Here is a 21,584-nt window from a genome sequence, read left to right as displayed (position 1 = left end):
GCTGAGTAATATTCAGTTGGATCACTTGTTATTTTTTCAAACATTTTAGGAATATGGCGAAATGGGTTCACCGCCAAATGCCCGCCCTTCCCCCAAATCAAACTTGTGGCTTTGTCATTGTCCCCAAGGAAAATTACGAAAGGCACCCAATAACAACATACAGTACAACGGTCTCTCATTGAACTATTGGACATAAACAACTATTCTTTTGCTGTAAATCTGTCGAAATTTTATGCCGTTTAGATTTAAATATATATATATATATCTACCTATTTCATTTCGTACGAAAAAAAAAATTACAGCCTGAATTAAATATCCCAAAATTTGTTTCCTTGTTGCAGGTTTGATTGGCAATCCCTTGATTTTTCACAACGTCTACCAAAGGATAATTGGAGGACAGTCATCAAATAGAATGAAATTTAATAAAATCGAATTATTTTGTAAAAATTATATTAATTTGGTTACGTTTCTTGTTTATTGAAAATAATCAAGAAGTTAGTTTTGACTGTTTAGTTAGGCTGCTTGGGAGTCAAGGAGTTATTATTAGGCTAAAAACTCCATGCTCAAATCTATGGCCAGCGACAGTCTTATAAAGCATGGATGGTGATCTATTTTTGTGACTCCTAAGTTATCCTAAATTGCTTTAAACCTTTAAAACAAGTGCCAAAATTGATACTGGATGACAAAATGTATCCGGTTGGCTACGACGGGTATACTCGTTAAAGGTAGTTACATTGTTTTTTTGTTTTTTTGATGATGTGTGAACAGAATTTAAACAAATATATATTGAATTTGTATTTGTCTATCTGTTATGGCATTACATTTATTTAAGGATTGGGTTAGACGTTTATTCACATGCGGGGGGGGGGGGGGGGGGGGGGTGGCCCACCCAATTTTCCTTTGTAGGGTCTGTTCTATTGAAAGTTACCATACAGCCATTACCAAATGACTGGTACCTCAAGGAAAACATCCACTGTTCAAAGTGAAATCTTTTCACCCCTTGCTTAACCCTAAAATGTATGTTATATTATATTTTTTCTTTTAGGAAAAGAAGCGGTGATCGTGGAATTTTTACATTGAAGTAAATTAATTCTATCTTTATTCAACAATCGCATTATCTGCAACTGAACGGGGGGGGGGCGGTTGCATTGGCATAGACGATAGGTAACGGAAATAAGGACGACATAAAATCTTGAAATATAGGTTGAATTCTGGAGCTTGTGGTAGCTCTTGGCATGCCTGTAGCTCGGCAGAATGTTTACGTGTCGGGAGATAAACTGTGATCCAGAAATCGAAAGTACACGTCTCTCAAATCTCAATAATCTTGGTCAAACGAGTCGGCTCTTTCTGGCACAGAACTCCTTTTGGGTGAAGAAGAAAGAGAAAGAGAGAAGAGGTAAAAGGGGAACGTTTGACAATTTGAAGTGCAGGTACTACAAACGACAGACGTCGAAATGAAGTGGCCCAGAAATACGAGAGAGATCTAAGCACCCTAAAGGAGGCAAAAGAATGTTTGCGTAAAGCAACAAGAACGCTGCGACTTTCTGTAATGCTGTTCTGTAGGTTTTCTTCTCTTAACTGCCTGTTTCATAAGGAAAATTACAGACATTTGGCCTCGACTTGAACCTTTAAACATCTGTATGTATATATGTATATACATAGGCCTATGACGTAACAATACACAAGTTTTAATTGAAACCATCACCCCTCCCCTTTGTGATCAGAGTGTTGTTTTTAAGTCTATTTTATAGTATATCAGACAAAATCGAAACGCCCTCAGAATCAACTGAGGTTCAAAATAATTATCACTGTCTCTATTTTCTACAAGCAATCTCATACAATCGTCGTGGCATGCTGAGGGTTAATGTCAATGTATAACATCTCCGCCCCTCGGTTAGTTTGAACAATTGTCTCCCTCATGCGGCCTACTCCTGCCTGAACAGCGGTAGTCTTGTTACCGTACATGGACCCTTCCACTTGTTCAAAGATATACTGACCGGTAAGGTTGAACTTAAACGCAACATCGCTGATACCTGGAAACACAATGATCATAATTTACAATACGCCTATACATTACCGTTGAAATAGGACCAAATTATTTTTACTTCAGGTTGCGATTCAGTCTATCAATTTGAAAAGTAGACCTAGTTCGTTTAATTCACTGGAGATAATTACTTTAACCCTCGAGGAATACCTAACCTAAATTAAATGTGCGAAATAAATCATTTTGTATTAATTTTCATGATAAAAGTATATTTATATGTGTAATAGATTACTTGCAGAAAATGGGATTGTATTTTTAAAATAGATTCATTGAAGCAATGATTAATAAATTCGACCACAAAGTAACACCTTCTTGAGAGAAACAAGAGCATTGTAATATTTGAAGAAACTACTTCAATTAAGCGAATAAGAGATTTGTGCAAGTTTCCAAAATTTCTTTAACTTAACAATATAACATTCCTTTATACATGAATACATTCTTGTAAATGTATTATTTCCACGTGAGTTCCCATTGTTGCTCGCATTTTAGTATTCATATAAAGAATATAATGATACCTGGGTATATTATTTTATTACTTTATTGTAAAAGTTCATTTACATAACTACTATGAATGGACTAAAAATGTTGATCTAGATCATAATGATAATGATGATGAGGATAAAAAAAAAATCAATGAACAAATAAATGAATAAATGAATAAATAAATAAATGAATTAATACCTATATTCCGAAAACAAGAACAACGACTTTACTACTACTCCTTCAGTTTTCAGGCTGTTTCAAATATTTACTACCCGATTATTCTACTAAATACAACGAATTATTATTTAAAGACTATTGATTAATCAGTGATTTAAATACTCCTTCGAAGAGTAAGAACATTTGTGTTCGACGTGCCACGGTGTGATCATGATAACAAGTCTGAGTTATGTTGGTCTAGATGATGATAATAACGATGATGATTAATAAACGAATGAATAAATAACTAACTAACTAATTAAATAAATAAATGAAAAGACACATATACTTTTACAACAAGAACAGGAATGACTACTATTACTACAACTACTATCATTACCTGCTACATGTACCATTGCTACTACTACTACTACTACTACTACTTCTACTACTACTACTACTACTACTACTACCACAACCACCACCACCACTACTACTACTACTACTACTACTACTATGTATTATTGGCCTACTGCTATTAGCATACGTCATCAGTAAAAGATGAATGGGATTTTTGAAAAACAATTAAAAGACCACAAAAACATCATGATGTGTTTGATTATGAGCAGAGCACCAAAACTAAAGATAACTGCTGTACTTTCTTGATTTCATGCACCCAAATTTACAATATATTTACACCTAGCTTATACAAGTTTAATGCCAAACCAATAACCAATCATTAAACTAGAAATGGGAATTTATTTTGAAAAAGATAAAATTGGACACAGAAAAACGAGAATGAATAATGGAGGATGGGCTATCGCAAAATGTAAACAATAAGTTGAACGAACTTTTTCACCTGCCCCCAAAAGAATGCTGCGCGCATTATGTCGGCAAACACAAAGGATAGGTACATCCATGTTAAATCCAAAAGAAGAAAAGGCCCCGAAACGGCCCGAGAAAAGGCAAGACTTAAGCAGTTTGTCCTATTATTTCACTTAATTATCAGCATTCTTACAGTCTACAAAGAATTGCATCTTTCATGTCAATATTTAATTTCAATTTAGGCTGTGAGTAAAATATATCCACCTATTTTGTTTATTGAAAACATGGGATTAAAAACTGATTATCAAATTCAAAGTGATGTCCCTCGAGCTCAAAGTGGGCCTAGTTATCTCGCATGTGATTTGAGAGTTGCGTATGTGCGCGCGCGCGAATGTAATACAATCTTGACGAGAAAGCACGTGGTGCATCGCACACTTGTAAACATTGCATTTCATTCATGCTATGCATCGGCGTCAGCTCATTCACATGGGCTTCCAAGAAAAGGTGTCCGTATGCCAATCAGCTGATCGCAGGTGCGTGCCTACCTGAGCGGGAGATCCGAAACAAATAGGTGTAAATGACTCGCCAGACCCGACTGCACTATGACATTCATGCTCAACATACCCCTAATTCGAGACATCAGACAAACCCATCACATCATCGTTGTGTGTGATTGATATACCATCCCTGTAGGCGCTTGCAATTCAAAGCAAGCGATATTTTCTGGGCCATTTTTCGCATTTCATGTGCATTGCTTGTACGCGTCACATTGTTTACTAGCTTTTTCCCCTCGTGCTAGCGGAACAGCCCAGCGAGGCAGGCGCCCGAGTAGCGGCCTACTGGACCATTACGAATCGCACTATGCCCGCTGCCTGGATGTCGCCTTGCATAAAGCGGCTCAGAGTCATTTACGGGTAATTTGATAGTTATAAAGCGTAGGTTGGGTTTCCGACGATGATCTATCTTCGCCAATCACGAGAGAGAAGATAAGCGACACCGGAACCGCGGCTCCCCCTCTATCGCATAATGTGCTACGTTGAAATAAACGAACAAACTAACACGTCCTAAATCCTAAAACAGGAGTCATGAAGCATTTCTACCCTCGATATACTAAGTAATGTTTCATATCAAGAGAACAGTTGCCTCAGTATTGATTTCTTTAACCAAATGAACTGCTCAGAGGAAAATTTATTCCCAGTAATTAGGCGTGTGCCTTGTACGACGCAGAGGGAGGAAGTCCCATCGCTGGCAAAGCGCCGAGTTATTTGCTCAACAATCATTTCAGACTCGAGCCGCGCCAAAATGTCTAGACATCCACATGACCCAAGTCAACCAATCAGCGTAGAAGTAATCGTGTGGTCAGAGAGAGTAGTAAATTTCGTATGTTTTTCGCGTATACAGCGAGCATCTTTGCGAATCGTGAGCCTGTGATCGAAATCTCGCGCAGCTTCGTTATACTGCACAGTAAGCTCTATTGCGACGGGACGGGCTGGTGTATACTGTGTATTCTCTACCGGACTAGTTACGGAATAATAAGTATAGGCATCTGGAGAACCGTAAACTGTATTCAGTGGATTACACTAGAGAAATTTTGTGAGCTGTCTTCGTATGCACTGCCGTATTTTGTCTGAGTTTTGATTAATCGTCGACGAATTGTGTGGATTTTCATCGTTTTTTCAACGTTTGATGCTGGATTTTATACACATGCTGGAGTGGTGCGGTGACGGGCTTCGCTGCCTGCTTGATCGGCCTTGTATGCTGTCACTGCTATAGCCAAAGGAGCTGTTGTGTATTCTTTTGCCGTTTTGGCCAGTGCCACAACGAGCGACCTAAGGAGGAAAACCGCCGTTTCTCCGGCGCTGGAATGCTTATTCTCATCCGAGTCTGTGGGCTATGCATCGTGTGCATGCAGCGCATGTCGCATGTTCAGGTCCAGGCGGTCTGCGCTCGTGCGGCGACTTTTGCGGAGCCGTGTGGGCTGTACACACGGTAACGATAGTGGGTCTTCGGCCGACCGGGAGAGTGAGGCCGAGACCGACCTCAAAGCAGCCGCCAACAGCTTCCTAAAACGCCTCAAGGAAAAACAACTCGAGCTTTTGCTCGAGGCATTGGAGAGTCGTGGAGGGACTCATACAAACTGTGTCCCCATCTCGAAAGGGGAACTTGGACGCAGGACCGTTGCTCCTCATGTTTTATGTTGCCAGCTATTTCGTTGGCCAGAACTCAAGCATGGAAGCGAACTCAAACGGCTCAAATTTTGCTGCGAAATTAGCCAACAAGGCGACGAGGAATCCTCAGGAACAGTGTGCTGCAATCCCTACCATATCAGCCGTCTATGCAGACCAGGTAAAAGATCTCAAATAATGTAAATCAATTGTAAATAAACACGAAATCATCAATACATCTCATTCTCATGCATTGTTATGTATCTCAACAAGGCCCGACGAATTAATTTAGCCTCCATGCACGCAGTGGGCATTGACCATGCAATGCATGCAGGCGGCCATGGCACGGCGCCTGTACTCCTGAATGCTGCCTGCGCAACTGGCTGGCCTCTATTGAATCTCGCATCCAATTTAGCGTGATGGCGCCGCTGTATTTATGTATTTATCAACCCGGGCCTTTCGCCTCAATTAACGCACTTACACTGCATCTATTCAGTCGCGCTTGCTAGGATGGCGGTGCTACTCATTCAATGACGATTTTTTTTATTTCTTATTCTCAACTTGTGCTTTGTTTTTCTTTCACATATTTACAGAGTCTCCACCACCACCCTATAGCAGAATTGCGTTCGAGAGGTCCAAAACGCAAGGTATGAATGGGTGAAACCTAATTTTTTTTTTTGCTGTCCCAAGGCCAAGTGGCAAATCCAAACAATTCGGATATGATACATGTGATGTTAAAATAGATACATTTGTGTTTTAAAGCAATACATCTCGTCTAAACTTCTATTTATTAGTCAAATTAGTCTTGGAAAAATATGATATTTGGTATGACTATGAGAGAATTGTTTATAAAGTAGTATAAAATGTAGGGAAATGATGTAATTAGTTAACTGGTTGTCCAATCTTCTGTTCATCTAAAAGACTTTGATTTCAGATTGGATGCCTTCAGGTTTTACATAAACATTCAGTCTTGCTCTTAGATTGCCATTGTATTTATATTTACACTAAACATGAAGATATTCCAACTTTTTGTCAAGTCTACATCAAACATCTACTTGTACATGTACATTACCAACATCAAAAATATGAAAATAACAAATCCTCCTAAAATTTGATAGCTCTGATGTTTGTCAAAATATATGCATCACTTATTTGCTGTCATAAATTTGTTATGTGCATGCCATTAAGTATCTATTACTCTCAATGGTTTACCATTTTAGATCAGAGCTATATTTCGTTGCAAATGAACATCTTACAGAGAGAGAGAGAAAGGGAGGGGCTCTTTTTGAGTATCAGATCGAGTATTGTAGTAAACTGGCATATTCTAACCTTTCAGTTTGAAATTAGACTTAATTTTGTTGGGGGAAAAATGCTCATACATTCATTTCCAGTATACTTTCATTAGGAGATGAAAAGTGTTCATTGTAGGTTTTAACTATTAAAGAAGAAGAAGAGAGAACATGGTCCCAGATGGTCCCAGATTTTTCAGATTCTATGATTGTGGCCATAACTGGTTTATTACTTTATTGCAATACATGATGTTTTTTGCTTTTGCCAAATGAGATTTAAACAAATAAAAAATTCATGAGTTTACTTGAAAAATGCTCATGTTCTTGACTATATCAATTCATATCTTTCTGAATTGTGTGACAAAGTTGTAGGCCTGCCTGTGTAGTCTACACATTTATCTTCAGGGTTTCTCAAAATTGTTTATAATGTAACGAACCATATTCAAAGTCTTTGAATCCCCCAGTTGTGTATTTTACTGAAGATGTACACTTTTCCTACTTTGGTTCTTCAATGTTGTGAAATTTGTGCTTTTCCTGCTGACATCTTGAAAAATAAAGCCTACATTTCAGGACACTTTTTAAAAATTCTGTTCAGTTGATATGCTGTACTCAACCTTTACAGAGACCTTTGTACATCATGCACAGCTAATAAAACATTTACATACAGGTATTATTGATGCTCTGTAATGAAATTTTTGAAAAACTAAATGCTGTTCTCCAAGTAAAAGGTGTGACCTGGTCCCTACCTAGTTGTTAATGTTGTATATTTTGTTTGAAACTTACTTTCTTGACGATAGAAACTGAAGAAGATGCCCCAGTCACATCGCCCGTTGAATTTGGGCAGAGCACAGAGACGGGCAACACACCTACTGAACGGAGACAGCCTTATGCCAACTCATCAGGTATGTAGTCATCCCTCCCTTTTGATAAGTCTAATTTTTCATCCATTATTCTGGAATTTCAGGTATACCATTCTCAGATCTGATTAAGAACCCTGTATAATGATCAAAGATTTGGCCTAAATTTGATTGTGTCTGCCTAGTCTGATGAGTGGTATATCATATCATATAATTAGAGATAAAATTTGCACCTTTTTTAAAAAGAAAATTGGAAACTAGCGTTACTAGCCCATTCCTTAAAAAAAAAATCTGTCATATGATGAGTAAAATCTGAAATTTGGATTGCCGCACCAAATGAAGAATCACTGTTGCAAATGCACAGTAGGGTCATCCTTTCCATTTTCAACATCAATTAAGATCTTTTTTAATGTAAGTTTAATCTAGCTTTTGGATGTTGATGTTATTATGGGATTCTACTAGCTGATTAGCAATTGTGTATTCCTTGTTGTTGCTTTGAGACGATACCACTTGATGTACTTGTGAATTTATGGCATGGAATTTCATCAGTCAGAAAGCTTGAAAGAGATATGAAGAATTCAAAACTACAGGTGTATAATGTAATTGTAAATGATATATAATATTTATTGCAAGTACCCTCATTATTATTGATGTAATCCATCTGCATGGCATATCATTCTGCCAGGTTTTTAATGTTTGTAGCCCTGTTACGTATGGCTCAGTGAGGGTCGTTGTAGTCATCATGGCAGCCCCTATACGCTTAAAACAGCATACCAACTCCCCATTCTAAAGTGTTCTGTGTCCCTGGCTCTCTGTTGCTCTATCTCCCTCATTCTTTGTGATCTTTCTGCCTCTGAAAGGAATGAATAGGGCCTCCTAGAGTAACAAAACAGAATCTGGTATTTGGGCTGCCATTGTTGGTTGTGGTCTTCTCAATGCCTCATTGTTTGATTTAGCTCTGATTGTTACATTGACACATATGTGCTTGATAGTATTTGAGTAAACTGATGATTTTTTTCCCCCTTTGCTCGTGCTAACAAAGATGTTGTATCATGATATGGCTTCTTTTAAACATAGTTGTACTAATACTCCTTAAAGCCTGCACTAAACCATGGTCCTGTGACTCCTGTCTAGGTATACATGTACATATTTTTCTTACAAATAGTTGCATTGAAGGTTTTGCCATATAAACATTAAAACTGATGAATTGTAGAGAAATCTTTTGTTTGGTAGGACAACATACAGATAAACAAATATTTTGCCTTTGAATGTTGTTTGTTTGTTTGATTTTTAGTCCATGATTGTTTCTTTTTACCATGCAATTTCTTATAGCTCAGTTGAAAATGAGTGGATCTACACAAAATGTTGTTTAAGTGGAAGTATTTTCCCCAAAGGAATATCTGCTTAAGCTCCTAAAACATATCAGAACATTAAGCTGCCCTGGAATGAAAAGATCTTAACAAAACTCATTAAAAACCCGCTCATCTATTCTTTTGGCTAGAATCATGATTGAAAAGTAACAAGTTGTCACCTCCTTAGCTTCCCCAGTCACGCCTCCTCCCAAATCGCATTTGAGCTTGCCTACGACTTTGCTGCCGTACATTATAAATGTGTGTGGTTTGGTTTGCACGATGACACATGCTCAGTGACAACGTATGTTCATGATTGGATTGAAGGGATAACATTGGCGCCTCCGCTCATCCCATTCATAGAGCCCCGGGATTTGATTACTGGTTATATTGCCCTCACACCTGCACCATGCCTCCACAATGCCTCCACACTGAACCTCACCAGTGTGTGGCACATGCAAAGAGGTCACTGAGCTAGCTCAGCTCACGCGCATGTTTAAACGAACGAATGAACCACCGTCCATGTAGGCAAGGCAGACTGTAAAGGTTGTGGCATGCATAATGTATCAGGTTTTGAAATGTGTATTGTGCTGTTGAAGGTGGCCATGCCACTGTTTTTTCTGCTGATAAGGTTGGAGATGTCTTGTAGAGAGAGCTATTTTGATTGTGTATTGGTTACCTTTCGAAATAGCAACAGTACTATGAGCCTGAACATAACTCATCGCTATGATATTTTAGGTCTTTTCACTTGATTTCCAAATTGTACATGAACAAATTATTTTAATGTTAGAATCTCTACTTTCACTGTAATTCTGAAAGGATAATGAAGGATAGAAGTTGAGTTACTGTTACCGGTTTGGAAAGCAAAAAAAAATTAATTTCACCAGGGATGTAAAAAAAAATCATGTAATCGATAGCCTGTCCTAATTATAAATATTGATTTGGAGAAAAAAAGGAAGTACAGCACAATAAACATACTGTAGCAATGTCAGTAACATGTTCAGAGTATATATCAGTAAGACAGTTTTCATGCATTTTCTTGAACAGATGTGTAGCAGTCTGAATGGAAATGGTTTGTTTTCATATCATGCTCTTGAATTATATGTAGCAAGGTTGGTTTCCATTTTGTAATGTGAAAGGATGCAGTTTGGGGGAACCTTGCTTGTCCTCTTAGTTGAAATGTTTACTATCCACAACCTGGTACACTACATTCCTGCAAGGACACTCATGATAAATGACCCTCTCTCTACCTCTATCCCAAAATGAACAGCTTATCTGCAACATAAAAGTAAAACATACAAAGGCGACCCCTTTATTACTGGGGGATTTAGGCTTGAATAGGCAAGTGGATAATGGGCGTTTGAATGGGGGTGGGGTGCATATAAAGGCGCTCTTTACCCAACAACATGAATTCTGTCTCCATTTTGGTATTTGAGGAGTCATTACATTCATGGCCTCAATGGTGAATAGTACACCCTTCTTTTCTTCTGATCCTCAACTTTGAAGAAAGGCAAAGAATAGGTTCCAGAAGACTAAAGATTGGCCAGGAATTAGGGGCAACTTTCTGGAGTAGCTGTGCATTTTGGATCTTTCTTTTCTCCCTTTATATATTTCCCCCTGCTTACAATACATTGTGAGTTTCTGCAATAGCATTGAAAAGGAGGCAGTGTGTGGCTCATTGAGCTTCGACAATGGCGCATCTTTTTTCCATAATGGCCTGATCTGACTGTGCTCCGCTGTGGAGCCTCTTTTGATGTCACGGAGGCTAGCCCTCTTTTGGAAGTCAAAACTCCCCTGGTGCCCAAACTAATGAGGCTGTTATTATGCGGAGGATAATGCATTGATTGAGGAGAGCTGGCGTCCAGCAGGGTCTAGTGGACAACAGATGAGACTCGCATCGTGGAGGGGAAATGGCAAGAGAGAGAGAGAGAGGGAGAGAGAGAGAGAGAGAGGGAAGGGAAGAAGGGATAATGACAAGGATAGATTATAGAAAGATGGGTAAAAAGTTAAAAACTCAAAAGACCTACATTTTGTACATGTACATGTAGATGCTTGAACAAAATGAACTTCGGATTTTCATATGCAAGAATTGCATTTACTGTTTTTCTCTGTCAAGGCTTGCGAGATACAGAGTTACAGACTACAGTTGTTGGATTCAAGGTAAAAGATACCCCTCACTGAAATGCAGTAAAATGATAATCATATTCGGAGAGAAAGTACCATGCGATGTACTACGTCTTGGTGTTGTCCTGGTTTCTCCCGAATGCTGATTAGATTATGCCTAACATGCAAATGCACACTCAGTTGGGTGAAGCTCGTTCACTTCAATTCATCTACTATAGATGCAGGGAGGAAAAACGGAGGTAGTAGAGCTGGCGTAGTATGCAATGTTTATGACCTGGCGACTGGCGAGGACAGAGAGAGAGAGAGAGAAAGGGAGAGAGGGAGAAGGAGAGAGAGAGAGAGAGCGAGCAGAAGATGGTGGAGATTGATTTCTGATGAATTTGCCGAGGGAAAGTGAAGGCATCTTCGTTGTAAGCTCTCTGAAGCCGATCTTGTAGTTGCAATGTCGTTTCTCATTACAGTGTACCGAGATCAATACGTTGCCCAGGTCATATTGTGCCAGTGCTACGGCTAGCGTAATAAGTGTATGTTTATTAATGAAGTCCTCCTACATCTATTTGTACACAGTGCATCAAGAAATATGAAGAATATAATTCAGTTATTCATCAGCTTGACAAAACTACATCAAACATGTAAGTCTAACAAAAGTCTAACAAGATGATGACATTAAAAAATTGGTGTAGATTGTACTCTAGAAGGAAGTGGGCTTACTTACAGAAGCTGCTTTTGTACAGATCTGGCCAGGTCTGCATGTATTTTGCCTGATATTTTGCGTTTGTGGCCTTTTAAATTTCCATGCACAAGGTTTTTCCATTCACCCAAAAATGTCAATTTTGAGTATGCATAAAATTGCAAAAAGATGTAAGTGGTAAAGCATGCTCGTGGATCAGTTTTGCGAGAGATGTGGGTAATTATAGCTTTGATGAGTTTTACATAATGTTGGTGCTCCTGCTAGGGGATTTAAGCCATCATTTTCAAAAATGGTTGACTTGTAAAACAATCACAAAATTTATCATTGTTCAGAGTGATCTGCTCAAACTTTTATTCTTTTACTTTCAGTAAATCATTAACTGAAGCTAAACCAATATTTTATAGGAAAGCCGTTTCCCTGGCATTTAACATGAAAGGAAAATATGGTAGGCCTACATATACATGTACAACTTGTATGTGCTGTTTACACATCAGTACTATGTACATGTAGATACAATGGTTCACGGTATCTGTGAACTGCACATGTGCATGTAGGCCTATACCCCAACATGCTGGTCAGCTACATGTAATCGCTGTTACGATCTAGCAGAAACACCCCCCCCCCCCCCATCTATCTGTACAGCAACTCTAGAGTGTGGCATTATACATCCGGACTTATACTTGACATGCTAACTCTTAATACTCCCTGCACTCTGAAGGCCCAACTCAGATCGACAAATATTTACAGAAGGGATATGCCCAAACTCAAGACATACTTGTGCTGAAGGCCCTGTACAGCGGGATAGGGCTGCCTGACAGTATCAAGGGGCATAAAATACATAACCCAAGATTGGGCTCTCTTTACAAATTTATTTTTCCCCATTTTTACCCCTTCCACCCTTCATCTTTGTAGATGTAGGCTTTGATTAATGAGGCAACGGCTAGCTGTAGTTTCTGCCCTTCTGAAAAATATAACTGGAGAAGTTGAATGAAAGTTTGTGCCAGCTTTTTTTGTACGCCAGTATGTCTTTATACTGCTGGCATGTGCTGAAAATTACACGAGCATGGAATTTGGAACCATTTATTTTGAGGCCAAAAGTAATGTTTGCTATTACTGTGACATTATTTGACTTAAATTTGTTCAAAGTTGAAATTATAACCTCTTTACTCATTCCAATTTCATAGAATTCTTACGGTACTCTGGGCAGCCTCAATTTGATTTCTCATGCTTTTTTTTTCTCCTTCAAACTAGGGACAGTGCTTCCAGTAGCTGTTATATGCACTTGTCCCGTACTTGAACTCTGGACCGTGATAATTGTTTGATTTGTGTGTTTTTTTGTCATCAAAAAGAACTGACTGAGAACAAGAGAGGAAAAGTGGCCCACAACTGAACTTGTAGTTCACACTTTAAAAATACAAGCACTTGCTTCATGAAGCTGTGTACGTGTATATTGTGTTCATTGCATTATGAACCAATGTACTGGCAATTACTATATTATTTGTCTCTAATTGAGCATATTGATTAATTATACTGCTAATGACAAAAGTGAAAAGGGGGAGAGAGAAAGCAAGGTGTTTTGGAAGGTGTTGAAGGCCTTGTTTGTACGGGGCTTTCAGTGGGTGGTTCCCAAGTTGTTTTGCAGTGTGGAGTTATTTTTAATTTCGGAAAGAGAGTGTGTATTCACGGAAACACATGTTAATGTATCCATATTGATCTCCAGTGCTCTGGATTGGTTTGCAAAGAGCATCTCATTGCTGTTATTGACGGTATGAACGCAAGCATACAAATGTATAAGCTGTGATATTACGTTTCTGCACGATACATAAATCTCAGTGTACAGTGCCTGTATTGGTTGTACATGAACATCTATAGAGAGAATGACAAGATGAATTCTGCCAATCGTAAGAGGCAGTAGGCAATATGAGTGTGTATGAGACCAGCTTGTCACATTCTTAGCTGAACAAATCTTCAACATCAATTACAAAAATATACTTGTGCACTCAAGATTTCTAGAAATTTGTTGGTGGTACATTTTCCACTGTCAGCATATTCTAGCATGAGAATCAATGGGAACATTTGGAAAGATACTTCATATGTTTACCATCCTGCAGTTTATATACAAGGAGACTCGGGTTTTGCAATGACACTTGCATGTAGGTTTCGCAATGACTAGTCTAGGGCAAGTACGGTATCAAAATGGCGGTTAATGCTATATGAGCCTGAATCATCCCATTTTTAACTATTGCATTAATCTTACTTCCTGTCCTGGCAATGTATATCTAGGCCAAAAAAAAAGAAGTTTCAACTTTCATGTAGACTCTGGCTAGAGTAGGGATGATCATGTCGTGCAATCTTCAGAATCTTCTCTTTGCAAAACATATTTGAATTGATTAATCTTTCAAGTTTAAATGCTGACATAAACAGGATGTGGATCTATATATATTTAAATGTCCATCTGTGAAACAACAACATTTACAGAACATACCCCTAATTTTGTTATTAACCTTCAGCGGGAGATAATGTATGTATGTTTGTTTGTTGCCCACATGTAGGCCGAATGACAATCTCACAAGTTTGCACCAAACTTTTGTCATTCCGAAGGGGTCAATGTTTTTTCATGTTTGCACATGTACATGTATGCCCGTGCAGCCCCTTGGCTTGGGTGATATAATGATTATGTCATCAGATGGGTGTCCCTCATACCTATCAGAGAACCCTGAGAACGCACTACTGTTTCGTTGATCATCTTCTTTTCCTGAGAATACCTGTACCTTTCCTGGAGTAAATACATCCGCACTTCTGGGGGACCACCTTCAGGACGACTTGGCATCATCGAATATGACAAGGGCTTATTTCATGATGGTAGTGGTAGTACAGAGCGAGCAGTATTCCAAGTATTTGACCCAGCAGTCAAGTACATGCTAGCCATCTCTGTGTGATCCCTCGTCTTGTAACGGGATGGAATAAATATTTAGAATTATAGAGATGAACTTTTCCCATGGACATACTTTTAAGTGCAGTAAATTTAATTTCAATATCCAGTATTTCTATCGTCCTTGGCTTTCATGGTCACTTTCCATCAATCACCGTTATATGGTGTTGGCAAGATCCATATTTCTCATTCTCCAGTTCTAAGAAAGTTATTATCAGGTAAAAACACTGGCAAGGAGCCACTGATGTGAAAAAGATTGTATGCCTGTTGATTTCCTTAGCTATCTCATTTGATTGATATACAATAATTATGCATCTATCATTTCACTTTGTTTTATCTTTAAGAAACGACAGGTTATATTTCTAACCTTGTTCCTCTCCTCCGTTTCACTGGCGCCCCTTTCCATGACATCTCCCGACCCTGCCTCCCTTCCAAGTTCCCACCGAGCTGAGCTCACCCAAATTGAAATCGTTGCATGCTGCATGCCATGCCTTCAAAACGAGCTCTCCACTTGCAAGAGCGTGCTTTGAATTAGACCAGTCTTCAAGGCTCCCCGTTGTTGATTTTATTTTCCCAGCCAAATTTAGCCTAATAAGAAATATCTACCCCTCCCCTCCGTTTTCATATAGCTTTGTAGACTGCTTGTACGTGTACATGGCTACATGCACAAGATGGAAGTAGTGTAACATGCGTAATGTTTGTGGAAGATTAGGTATGTGCGTACGCATTTAACATCTATTTGTCTAGTGAACATAGCTAATGTCTTTTTACAAGGATGCTGCTGCATACAGTAGAGATTGGATAAACACAAACTCGAGGAGAAGGCACTGCCCTGTGTATTATCCGGTGATGGCCTCTCATTCATATAGAACCCCCCCCCCCCTCTGTCCCCCTCCCCCTGCCCCTTCCCCCTGCCCCTTCCCTCATCAAAATAAAATAAGGGTACCCGTAAGGCTGTATGTAGACTGTCTAATGATTGTGAGGTCTTGATTAAACAACTTTATTATAAAAAAAATAGACTACATTTTGTCTGTAAAAATCTGAATCATGCAGGGCTTTGCATCTTAAATATTTTGTCAGTGTAATTGCTGAAATTCAATGTTGACAGTTTCCTAGTGTAGGTTAATCACATTTTGTGCTTTACCAACTTGTACAAAATATTTGTATGTGGACATGATAAAGAAATGAAATCTCTCTTTTCGCAACAAGGGAAAGATGAATCTTTAAAGAGGCCCTCACCAAGAGACTGAGTGTCTACCTCCCTAATAGGCTGGGTTAGCAGGCTGGCTGTGGTTTGCCTACAATTAACACGCCAATAGGTCTAGCTGGGAAGCAGTCAAATTGAATGTTTCCTTCCCTTACCGAATCTCTTTCTCCTCCAATCATTCACAGGCTGTTCTTGCAAGCATGCTTTACTTACGATAGTTTCTTGATTTTTGACATTTGTTTCGTAGTTTGCATTGGGCTTCCTAGATCTCTTCCTTAGTTTTTAAAGAGGTTTTTGACCAGTGTATGACTTGCACATTTTGCCGCTATCTTGATCATGAACGCTTGTAACTTTAGACCTTGTGCTTGTCATTAGCATGGGTTACATAATATAGACAAGATTGTGTTCAAGACTCAAGATTGTGTGTAGGCTTATATGTACACATTCACTCATGCAGGTTCTATTGCAATCAGGAAAATGCAACCCTCATCCTTTTCAATTCACATTTTCATGTTGTCACTAAAAGTAAAGAGTCCAGACGAACACAAAGTAAACTGTGCGCTACAGTGTATGCATAGTCTGCCCAAACACCCCCCCCCCCCCCTCCCTTTCACCCCTCTCTTGATCCCAAGAAGCCATTAGAAGGTAACCCATGGGTCAGAATAGGTTTCAGTCTAATCCTCTGCTTGCATAACCCTGTGTTTGTCCATCAAACACACAGTTTGTGTGGAGCCTATGGAGCCAGGGCAAGGGGGGAGAATGAGCTGCTAGAGAGGAAAAGAAGCAGAAAAACCAACTCTCAGAGCCTTCAGAGGGCAAATAGACGAAGCCTCTTTAGAGAGCTTGAAACTAGATCTCTTTGTGATTGAGAAGAACGGCATAAGAAATAAGTTCTGGAGTTGGTATTAGAATTCTGTGGGAATGGTATAAAGGGGATTGCTGGATGAAGAATGTACATGTTAGATGGGCAAGGGAAAGGAGAAATACTGCTTGTTCATTTTGATTGGCAAGATTCAATCATGATTCAGATTTAATTGACCAAACATTGAAGAGATATTAAGTTAAACCAACCATTATTAATGAGTCTTTTTCAAAATTTCTAACATGAACTTTTGAATTGTTATGACACACATTGCCAACTAGTTTTGGAAAGTACACGTACATGTATATATAAGTTTACATGTACGTGTACATGTAAACTTATATATACATGTACGTGTACATGTATATATAAGTTTACATCTTCGCTCTTCAAAGTGAAGTGTGAAAAGCATTTCACACTTCTGGCAATTTATAATTCAGGGTCTTACTCTTTTATAGCTTCCAAATTATATGTATTTTGTGTTTTGCTAAACCCTGCTTCCCATTCGGAGGCCAAACCATAATGAGATGGAAAGCATGCCTCAGTATCAAGGAAGGTCATTCCTTTGCAATCTCAGAAAAATCTGGGGTCATCAATTATGCCCTTTGACCCCAGTTGACCCCAGCCCACATACTCCAGTATACCCTGGGTATTAGGGTGGCAGGGTAACTCGAGCTAGAATCAGAAATGGATATTCTCTCTGGGGCATTCCAACTTGCTTCTCTTCATCTGACTGCAGTCCTATTCCCTTCTCTTTCTCTCTCTGTGTCTCTCGGTCTCTCTCTCCCTTTCTTCCTCTCCCTTTCTTCCTCTCCCTTTCTTCTTCTCCCTTTCATCCTCTCTTTCTTTCTCTCTTTCTTTCCCTCTTCTCTTCTCTTATTCCTGTATCATTCCCTCTCTCTCTTTCACCGTTCTCCCAAGCTCACCAACCTCTTACTCCCCTCCACAGAGTGGGCTATATAATGCATACACACATGTATTGCAGTTGTACATGTACAGAACAGGGGAGAAAAAAAATGCAGCCAATGGCTTGAGAAATGGCAGGCCCATAATGGAGAATAATAAACTGGCAGGATTCGTTGAAATTGATACAGAACTCATAGGGATTTGCAGAGGGAGTATTTGGAAATTGGAGGAGGGTTGTGAAAAGATGGATGGTTTAGCAAGCGGCTGAGCAGCGGAGGTTGGCTGCAGTTTTCCAATTTGGGTGTAGCCTAGGCCTAGGCTGTATGTTTATGCTTGAGTATATGACTGGGTGTACCATGTAGTGTACATGTAATGTACAAGTTGTATACCTTCATTTCAGTACAAGTGTACAACTCTTTGGATTTACTTCCATATTGTGCATGTGCATGTACATGTACCAGCTGTAACATTTGAAATTTGTGTCTGCATAGTGGTTTTGTCAGCAGGCCTACATGTATAATGTATGTTCTTTTACACATTTATAGGTAATTAGGTACATGTATATAAGGGCATCTTTTAAAGTGGTTCGTGATAAGGCCTTAGTTCGTGACGATAGCTTCTGTGCCCATGTCGGCGACAGTCAGTTTCGACTTGCAAATTATTCATGATCCTAACTACATGTAGTTTGTACTTTGAATTAATCCAATTTTATATACTAAGTGCTTATTTTGTGTTGTCTTGTAGGCCTACACGAACAGTAAAATGTGTCATATACAAAAGTTGATAGATAATTCTTATATTCTATCTCTCGTGAAGAATTCCACGCAATCTGCATTGGAGGAATTTTTCTTTGCTTGTAGCGACAATTTGAGCTTGGTATTTGTCTCTGACATGAATGTTTACTGTGTACATTGTAGTCTTGGATCAGTCAACATGGTTAAGTAGGTCAGTGATAAGAGCACTTATCAATGCCAGCCTGGCAGGCTCCAGGAGACCCAGAGCTAATAATGTATCCCCGCTAATGACAAAGTTGGCGATAAATCTTTTATAATCCTATCTTGGCTTATGCCGATGCAATGAAGGAGATATCACATGACTTGGGATTAATCACATGTTTTTTGTTGCTCATGCATTGTATATGGCTTCTTGTTTCAATTTTTCTCTTCTCAAGTTTGCTTTCAAAAGAATGTATCACTTTTTATCCCTGGTTTGTGTTGAAAAATCTCCATGGATGCCTCGTTGTATTTTTATGCTACTCATTCATAAAGGAATTTGTATTGTTTGCAACATTTGCGAGCTGAGTGAAAGGTAGAAATAATTGTAAACTTTCTGGTGCATGATACTTTCTAAGTTACTTTTCTCCTCTTTTGGCTTATAAATAGGCATCTCAAACCTGTTCCTTCTTTCAGTCCAATCCAAAGTGTAATTGGACACAAGAAGCGCACTCAGAGGCGAAGGTTGTCATGTTTATGACATCTTAAGCATGACATCAGTGTGCAAATGCTGTTATTCTTTTCCTGTCCAACTCCGAAATGATGAATGGGCTCAGGTGATGTTTATATGGACCCAAAGAAGTGCCTTGGCAGTTGGCTCAAAGTTCTTTATGACATACCTCATGCAATGGGGGAGTGGGATCGAGGAAAAAGAGAAGAGAGCGTATAAAAGAAGAAAGGAGAGAAGAGAATGAAAGGAATACTCCAATCCTTGCTAGGGCATTGCTCTCCCCTACTGCTCCCCCTCTCTCTCCCTCCCTCTCTCACTCTCTCTCTCTCCCTCTCCTTCAAATGGATGTGACAAAATAAATTCATGCATTTTTGTTGAGTTCGGAGACATTGTGTTGACCTTTAGCTGCGCTTGCAGCAATGGTTAAAGAACGAACCATTCAGCCTGGCCGATACGCCTTGGCGTCGCCGTAGCGCCATGGGCTTGTTTGTTACCGAGTCTCTTACAATAATTTTTTCCCTGGCGTGCTCTCTCTCTTTCATTCGCTATTTCTTGCTCTTTTTCCCTTTCATCAGAAGGCCCCTCGCATGCATGCATTCAGACTGCATATTACTAAGGTTTCTTTGCTTGGAGTCGGTCATGTGTTAAAAATTTGCTACAACGGCCCACTTTGAACTTCCGCTCTCCATTCAATTCTTTTGTCCCGTTCTTTTATTCTCATTTTTTTCTTTCATCCATTTCTTTCAATTTTTTCTTTCTTTTCTTTCCTTTTTTTTCTGTGGCTGCTGTGTTTTGTTCGCCTCTGATGGAGAAAAAAAATCCTGATAGAATTTGGGATAAAACATTGAATCATGCAAGAGTAACTTTGGCAGTGCACTGACTTCTTTGAGAAGTGTGCTCTGCAGGAATGCATGGATTTACTCTCTTCATACCATTCTTAGCTGACTAAGCCCCCCTCCCATCTCTCTCTCTCTCTCTCTCTTCCTCCCTCCCTCTCTCTCTCCCTCTCTCTCTCTCTCTTTCTCTCTCTCCCTCTTTATCAATTCATCTTCTTTTCTCTCTCTCTCTCTCTCTCTCTCTCTCTCTCTCTTTCTCATCTTTTCCCCTTTATTGATGATATGTCCATTTTCCATAGTAAAGGCAAATGTAAAAGACTATAAATACAAAATATTCCATGAAGATCTATCTTCCCTGGCTTTCCTCTCTTAATTGGCATTGGAAGTGAAAATTCACAATACACACAAGACATGATGAAAAATTATCTGGCAACACTAACGGATATATACAGTATCGGGTTGAAATGAATAAAAGATTGTATGGTGCTAGAGTGCACTTTGATAAGAGTTGAACGGTTACAATGGGACGGAGAATACAAGAGCAGAATTGAATGAAACAAATATTGAATGGGATGATACGGCTGAGGTATTCTGACGAATGCAGGAGAGCGACAAATGTAAGGCTGGAGGACGATAAAACCTGATCTTAGTTCCGCCACTCTGTGGTTATAAATCATTAAAGAATAAATTCATCCATTGAGAGTGAAGATTTCTAAGTGCAAATATGCTTCCATAGGCTACGTAATTGCGGCCCAAATTCCAAGGTAACACAGTGCAATTACCAAATGTACAATCACTATATGTACCTGTACAAGGGGTTGTATGCATAAATTCTACTTTATAAAATTGTATAGTATACAATTTCCTTTTTTAGAATAGTTTTGAGGAATTTCTTTATGCCTTCAATTATTATTTTTGGGATTGATAATGAACTCTTGCAACTTGTACATTTACATAAATGTAGGGTTGGCATAAAAATCACACATTGCAGCCTTTAGGCTTTACTAGGCCGTACAATGAAATGCATAATCAGTATGCTTTCAGCTAGGTAACAGGTTTTGTGAAAAGAAAAACTAAAAAGTCAGTGTTTTCATTTTCCAGCAAAATGCAGCTGAAAGTGTAATTAAATTTGAGAAGAAGGAAACCCATAAATATCATTACATTCACAGATATTATTATCTTTGTGGTTTTGATGAATATAAGATAAATGCTGGTTTGTTTTCCTAATACACCGTGCCTCTTCAAGAAAATACATGTCAGCTTTGTCCAAAGCATAGCTAGCTATACATGTAGCTCTCCTGTGTGTATATTTACATGTATAGTGTGTGCCTCGGCATCTACACATGTTTTCCTCATCCACCTCCCTCTATCCGTCTCTCTCTCTCTCTCTCTCTCTTTCTGTCCCTCTCCCAGTC

General features: G+C 39.0%; 1 protein-coding gene across 1 annotated transcript in view; it reads left to right on the top strand.

The window, feature by feature from the left end:
- The first annotated feature begins 4,724 nt into the window (after positions 1-4,724).
- The window catches only part of LOC593676 (mothers against decapentaplegic homolog 6), a 36,071-nt gene continuing 19,211 nt past the window's right edge, over positions 4,725-21,584 (top strand). Inside the window, exons 1-3 of the mRNA XM_793145.5 lie at positions 4,725-5,854; positions 6,267-6,320; positions 7,760-7,864. Coding sequence (XP_798238.2) covers positions 5,431-5,854; positions 6,267-6,320; positions 7,760-7,864 — 583 coding nt within the window. The 5' untranslated portion in view covers positions 4,725-5,430. The remainder of the gene's footprint in view (positions 5,855-6,266; positions 6,321-7,759; positions 7,865-21,584) is intronic.

This window comes from Strongylocentrotus purpuratus, unplaced genomic scaffold, assembly GCF_000002235.5.
Source record: "Strongylocentrotus purpuratus isolate Spur 01 unplaced genomic scaffold, Spur_5.0 spur5_scaffold_6, whole genome shotgun sequence".
Classification (NCBI taxonomy): Eukaryota; Metazoa; Echinodermata; class Echinoidea; order Camarodonta; family Strongylocentrotidae; genus Strongylocentrotus; species Strongylocentrotus purpuratus.
Note: the sequence above shows the minus strand (reverse complement) of the source record. Positions and strands in the feature narration are given on the sequence as shown.